At 45.6% G+C, this 7312-nt stretch overlaps 2 protein-coding genes across 2 annotated transcripts; both read left to right on the forward strand.

Moving 5' to 3' along the window:
• Positions 1-257: 257 nt before the first annotated feature.
• On the forward strand, positions 258-5645 carry LOC123426251 (protein MAEA homolog). Its single transcript, XM_045110053.1, has 7 exons — positions 258-667; positions 829-1023; positions 3814-3936; positions 4474-4659; positions 4796-4929; positions 5040-5226; positions 5325-5645. Exons 1-7 carry the CDS (start codon positions 368-370, stop codon positions 5424-5426), a joined length of 1227 nt encoding a protein of 408 aa, XP_044965988.1. The 5' UTR covers positions 258-367; the 3' UTR covers positions 5427-5645.
• A 534-nt stretch (positions 5646-6179) lies between these two features.
• LOC123426261 (ubiquitin-40S ribosomal protein S27a) lies at positions 6180-6932 on the forward strand. Its single transcript, XM_045110063.1, has one exon. The coding sequence runs from the start codon at positions 6268-6270 to the stop codon at positions 6733-6735; it is 468 nt and encodes a 155-aa protein (XP_044965998.1). The 5' UTR covers positions 6180-6267; the 3' UTR covers positions 6736-6932.
• The last annotated feature ends 380 nt before the right edge of the window (positions 6933-7312 follow it).

Raw genomic sequence — 7312 nt, forward strand, 5'->3', positions numbered from 1 at the left:
TCGGAACCCTAGGAAAACTCGTGGGTTTCTACCCATCCGTCAATGATATATTAGTATAACCTTCAAACAAACACTAATGTCTACAATGATCTTTCACAATCTTACCTTCCAAACATGACATATAATTTACCTACTACTCCATTTCACAGTAGTCCTCTCTTTTTGCTTTATCTTAGGGTAGCACAAGCATTGGACCTGCAATAATTAAGCCAAAAAAACAAAACAAGGTCACATCAGTGTCCGGACAGCATCACTCTTCTCTGCCGGCCTCTTTTTATTTATTCTCCAGCAAATCCACAACCCATCCCCCCTGTTTCTCGGTGTGAGTCACAGCAGAGCGAGAGGAAGAAAAAAAAAAGAAAGAAAGATGGAGATGGCCATCGACACACCATCGCCGTCGCCGTCCGTCTCGCCGGCTCCGTCGGCGGCGGCGGGGAGACAGACGCGCGCGGCGGAGTCGGTGCGGCTCGAGCACCAGCTGGTGCGCGTGCCCCTGGAGGCCCTCAGGGCCACCGCCCGCACCAACCACCGACTCGCCGAGAAGGAGATCGCCGCCGTCCTCTCCTCGGCCTCCTCGGCCTCCGTTGCCCCCGGAGAAAGCGGCTCTGCCGCCGCCGTCGAACACCTCACCTCCCTCGTCTCCCGCCTCCACGGCCTCAAGCGCAAGGCACTGTCCCCCAAAATCCCACACACATCCTCCCATCTCTCGCTCAGAAAAGATCCCAACTTTCTAGCTAATCAGTTCGTGCTTCTCGATTGTACTGCAAAGATCGTGTTCCTTTTGTTGTTCCATTTGCTGACAAATTGGTTCCTGATGATGACCTTCAGATGGAGGAGGGTGCGAGGGCGGAGGAGCTCCAGGTGCAGAGGTGTCGTGCGCGGCTGGACCGGCTGGCTGCCGCCAGCGCCGGTGACGACGCCGAGTGGGAGGACATACGGCTGAAGCGCATCCTAGTTGATTACATGCTCCGGATGTCCTACTACGACACCGCCACCAAGCTCGCGGAAACCTCTGGCATTCAGGTATAAGAATGGTGCAAGAAGGGCACCCCAACAAGGGATTCTGGTTGATTGCTCGATTCATGTAGCTACATGCTTCTACTATTTAGGAAAGTAGAACTATGCAAACTGTGACTAGGGTGAACAGAACCTGGCAGCGGATGTGCGTTGATGTCTATTTTACCAAGAAAAATCATGGTTGTTTGAGGATAATATATTAATATGTTATATGGCAACAGCAAGCAGTCTCGGCTGCTCTGGATGCATTGTTTTGGCACGGGTGAGTTGCCGAGCGAAAGCTCCGCGCTTTGGCCTGCCGGTGCTGCTATCCTTATGTGAAAGTAGTTGTGGTTCTCCTCTCCGTATCAGGGTTCTGGGTGAAGACCCCTGTCTGTTTAGGGCTTGGCAGCGGCGATGCTGTGCGCCATTTCCCTCCTGAGGGCGTTGTCGTGGAGCTTAGGTGTTCTAGGGCGTGTGACATGGTGTTGTCTTTGGACCTTTCTGTGTTCTTTGTCAGCAGTGAAGTTGCATGCGTTTTATGTTGTACGGTTATCCTAGGATCGGCTGTGTAAGAGGGTTGCCTCACTACACATTTCGTGAGTAGACGGATACTAGACTGGCTAGCATATAATTTTGATCTGCATTTAAGAAAATAGCGTAGGGATTGCTCCTCATTCTAATGGAAGTACATATCACTTAAAGCCCAAATAAAATCGAAGAGTCTTCGAACCAACTTCATTTCCATGGGTACTCCTTCAACTGGTGGTGTTATTCTCTGTATTTGGCTGGGGATCAAGTGTCCCTCTGTTGGTGGGGGTGCGCTGACACTAACCCACTAGGGTTCGTCTCCCGTGAGGAATTTATTCTGCAGAGTGAATCATTTACTGGTATCTTGGTCCTTCCTCTTTAAGCAATGCCACTGGGTGCTGGTGCCTAGTAGGTCGAGTATTATGTATTTAACTGATATCTTGACTAGCTGCATGAATCTACCCCAGTCGAGTTTTGATCTTCTAAGGGTCCCACTAACCTCCCTCCTAATTAAGTACTCCCTCCGTCCCATAATGTAAGTAGATTTTACCGGTTTCTTATTGCTCTACAGGCTTGCAATGCCTTTCTTCGAAGACAGTTGGGTTGTGTTATGTCTATTTAGTCTTCTACATTACAGATTGGGTGTGGTTATGTCTCAGTGGACTGAGTCTTAACAAAGTTTGAGTCAACTGAAATAGCATGTAAGAAAGAAAAAGAAAAAAATGTACGGAACTTAGTGTAAGATCTTACGAATATAGCATCGACTGAGACATAACCAAGTCTCGGTCCACTGAGATTTAGCAAGACTGTTACGGATTCTGCTTTCATTTGCTTGGATGGTTTTGTGCAAATTGTGTGTAATGGAGATGGCATAATTTAATCTCTTCCTTTTGCACTTACCATTACTATTGAGTTGTCCAGCTATAATCCTGACATTCTGCGTTGTGCTTTTGGTTTTCTAAGGGTTCCACATAACCTCCCTCCTAGATTTTATCGGTTTCTTATTGCACTATAGGCTTGCAATACCTTTTTTGAGGACAGTTGGTCAAAGACAGTTGGGTTGTGTTATGTCTATTTATGCTGCTACATCACAGTTTCTGCTTTCATTTGTTTGGAAGGTTTTATTGAAAGTATGCGTAATGGGGATGGCTTTGGCCCTGTTTGGAACCATAATAGATTATGATAATCTGGATTATGAAGATAAATTATATAATCTGGTTTATAAAAATAATCTAGGTGAACATGTTTGGAGGCCAGATTATATAAACTGTAATCCAGGTTTTACATTGCATAATGACCTATCTACCCTCTGTTTTTTTTAAAAGAGGAGGGTAGCGGTGGTAGAAATGTTATTATCTCCAACTTTACAAGGGTAATGGGTCATTAGCAATCCATAATCTGATTTTAGCTGGTATAGAGTAGATTATGAGTTTTTAATAATCTATCCATCTAGTTTTTATAATCTACACTATAAGTTGTTCTGTTTGGAAACATAATAGATTATAAAAACTGGATTATATAATCTAGGTGGTTCCAAACAGGGCCTTAGTTTAATTTCTCTTCCTTCTGCACTTACCATTTATCATTGAGTTGTCCAGCTATATTCCTGACATTCTGCTTTGTGTGCTATTGTGTGATTTATATGCCAGTAGACCATGTTGGCATGTTGCTTTGTGGTTTTGATGCATCACCTAAACAAGAAGATAAGTGCATCTCCAACCCGACCCCCAAATTGTCCCCATGTCCGTGCGGACAGCCTGGTCAGTGCCCGGAAAAAAAGCCTCTCCAACGGAGGCCCCCAAATCTTTCCCATACGTCCAGGCTGTCGGCAAATCCCCAAACCCAGTCCATATGTGGGGAGGAAATGACGGTGTCCGGAAAACCCGCCACGTTGGGCCCGGCCCACCCTGGACCACTTTCTCTCTCTCATTTTTCTTTCTCTCCTCTTGCTCTTTCCATTCCCACCAGTCACGTGCCTTTGTCCGGACAATTTGGGGGACAAATGGGGGTATCGCATGCGGGGACGAATGGAGTTCCTTTGGCATGTTCATGGACACTACCTGGATGCATCTGCAGACATATGCGGGTTCAAATTAGCCAGTCCGGTTGGAGATGCTCTAAAATAAGATTTGCTCTGTATCAGTTCTAAATGCCTTTTGTGATTATCATAACGATAGAGTTGTTATCTGTCGAATCATGATGTCACAAGATAGAACCTACTGCCTTTATCTACAGTTGCAGATACTCTTTTGTTCGGAACCTAACCATTCAACTGTTTATATGCAGGACCTTGTTGATATTGATGTCTTTCTAGATGCAAAAAGAGTGATTGATTCTCTTCGGAATAAGGAAATAGCTCCTGCTTTAGCTTGGTGTGCAGAAAATAAATCCCGGTTAAAGAAATCAAAGGTTTGTGTTACTTGTGCTATTTCATTGTTGATGTATGCCGTTCATATAGCAGTGAGATGGAGTAAAGAATCTGTCCATATGATAAAGCACTGGGGAATGGGATGCTTGCATTGATCTTTACCAATGATAATGCTGATAGCTCATCAATCATGTCGGTTGCTTGTTGAAATTATTCACCTTTGTAACTTAGTCACTTTATGCGGGTACAGATAATCTCAGTAATTATAATATTGTGGCATGAATGTTGTGAAATGTCTGCCTTTATACTCCAAATCGGAGAATGTAGGTAATTTGTTACACCTCTTCATGCGTGAAAGCATCCAAGTCTAGAGAAAAAAAGGTTAACCATTATGGGAGGATGCATAGTACGCGAGCGAGGCATCAGTCTTCCTCTTTACATTTTTCCATATGTAAAATAGAACGAAACCAGATTTTGCTAGCTTCTGGCCGCCATATAGCACCTTCTTTGTCTCAACACTTAATTTTGTTCGGGTATATCAGTGTCTTTTGTTGTTCACCCTGTTGTTTACCCTGCAGAGTAAGCTTGAGTTTTTACTGAGGCTTCAGGAGTTTGTGGAACTAGTCAAGGCTAAGAACTTCCTGCAGGCTATATCATATGCTCGGAAATACCTTGCTCCCTGGGGGTCTACCCACATGAAAGAATTGCAGCGTGTTACAGCAACACTGGTTTTTAGAAGCACCACAAACTGTGTTTCTTACAAGGTTAGCAGCATTGTCTATGTCGTCTTGTTTTGTTGTGCCTGCATCAGAAATATGATAGCAGCTGGACTAAGATGTTGGTGCTTAAGCATCAATGGAAATTTGGGCACCTTGCTAATGCCGTCTGTTTTACTCGCAGGTCTTATTTGAGCAAAATCAGTGGGATTTTCTTGTGGATCAGTTTAAGCAAGAATTCTACAAACTATATGGTATGACGCTTGAGCCGTTGCTGAACATTTACCTGCAAGCAGGCCTGACAGCTCTCAAGACTCCGTATCCTTTACATGATTGATGCTTCTCTTTTCTTTTTCACTGGTGACCATACTCTAAATCTGTAGTAACATAACCACGATATCTTGTTTACCCTCCTTGACCTTGCAAAGATTCTGCTTCGAGGGGAACTGCCCCAAAGAAGACCCCTTGTCGCTGGACGGCTTCCGGAAACTCGCAGAGCCGCTGCCCTTCTCAAAGCAGCACCACTCGAAGCTTGTCTGCCACATAACCAAGGAGCTCATGGACACCGAGAATCCACCGCTCGTCCTGCCCAACGGCTACGTTTATAGCACCAAGGTATGCACCGATCCGACTCAAATCTTAATACCTCAACTATTCACACTGAATCCAGAACTTAGATGGCTGCTTGTGTTGTGCGGTGTTGCAAACCCCAGGCCCTTGATGAGATGGCCAAGAAGAACGGGGGCAAGATCACATGCCCAAGGACAGGAGAAGTCTGCAACTACACCGAGCTCGTCAAGGCTTACATCTCATGATCTTGGCGATGCCGTCGTAGCTCGTCTTGGGTGATGGATGATTGATGAGAATTGCCAGTCTGAATGTACATAGAATGAATGGATGATCCGAACATTGTTGTGCGGTTAATTTAAGTTGTAGTGCAAAGCAAAAGAACCAACCGAAATTGAAACTGCAGATTGCGCTTTTCCATCAGTTGATTTTCCTGATCGAATGAATGAATTTCTGCCGAATTTAAACATTCAAAAAGATGTTAAAGCATAGTCGTGAGAAATCATCTCCTCTGAGAGAAATGAAACCCCTTTTCCTTTAGGAAATACAGTAGAAATGAATTCCCTTGAATGATTTTTTTGGCCTCTAATATGGAGATATAAAATGTAAACAATATTTTAGGACAATAAAATGATTTTTAGGAGGGATGGACTATAAAATGAACTTCTTTTGAGGGATAACAACAATTCTTTTTTCTGAGGTGCAGTACCCCTGCTTACATCATTTTCTTTTTGAGAAAATGCTTACATCAAATAACAAAGAGCCGAATATATCGGCCAATATTACTACGAAAAAATGATCGAGCTAGCCTGTGGGCTTCAACATTTGAATTTCCCTTCCCATTGACAGGTGGAAATCCTGGAGTCAAAGCCCACATGAAATGGCCCACACAAGCGAAGTCAATCCACAGCCCGGCCCAAAAGTACCGTCCACGGAGCCCAGACGCCCGATCCGAAACCCCCCAGCTATAAAGCTAGGCCGTTCCACGCCCCACAAACCCTAGCATCCACTCCGCCCCCAACCCAAACCCTACCCCGCCGCCACCGTCGCCGCCGCAGCGCGCGGAGGCGACCTCGCGCCGCCGCCAAGATGCAGATCTTCGTGAAGACCCTGACGGGCAAGACCATCACGCTGGAGGTGGAGTCCTCGGACACCATCGACAACGTCAAGGCCAAGATCCAGGACAAGGAGGGCATCCCGCCGGACCAGCAGCGCCTCATCTTCGCCGGTAAGCAGCTCGAGGACGGCCGCACCCTCGCCGACTACAACATCCAGAAGGAGTCCACCCTCCACCTGGTGCTCCGCCTCCGCGGAGGCGCCAAGAAGCGCAAGAAGAAGACCTACACCAAGCCCAAGAAGCAAAAGCACAAGCACAAGAAGGTGAAGCTCGCCGTCCTCCAGTTCTACAAGGTCGACGACGCCACCGGCAAGGTCACCAGGCTCAGGAAGGAGTGCCCCAACGCCGACTGCGGCGCCGGCACCTTCATGGCCAACCACTTCGACCGCCACTACTGCGGCAAGTGCGGCCTCACCTACGTCTACAACCAGAAGGCTTAGAGGTGGCTTGCGTTTGCTCTGCTCTTTTACCTACCTACCAATCGAGAACCGAACTCATTTAGATGTGTCCCGTTTGTCTTTTAAGCTGAAACCTTGGAGTATTATGTTTCCTGAATATTTCATCGCCTACTCCTGTAATGCGATGCGTGCTTAAATTTTGGTGTCCGTATGCTATTAGTCTTAATGATTTTAATCCATTCCATGTCTGCTCTTATATTCTATGCTTTGTTGATCTTATCAAGGTGGTGCGATTACGGGACATGTATCTTGTTGACATATGTGTTCTTGAGCTTAACCCTCTATTGCAGGCGTTTCTAGGTTATTAGTCAATAACTATGCAGGGCTTACATGTGGATGAATATTTTGCTATTGCTGTTTTGCCATGTGAGGATTGTTGCGTGTGTGATCTTTGTCACTTTGCAATTAGAATTCAGTTCAGATCTTTGTCACTTTGCAATTAGAATTCAGTTCATTCCAAGCGATTGGCTGGTTGTTTGTTCTAGATATATATGTTAGTTCATACCTAGATGGCTAGACGTGTCTGAAACCGTGAATATATGTAGTCATTTACCTTGGT

The sequence above is a fragment of the Hordeum vulgare genome, chromosome 1H (assembly GCF_904849725.1).
Source record: "Hordeum vulgare subsp. vulgare chromosome 1H, MorexV3_pseudomolecules_assembly, whole genome shotgun sequence".
NCBI lineage: Eukaryota > Viridiplantae > Streptophyta > Magnoliopsida > Poales > Poaceae > Hordeum > Hordeum vulgare.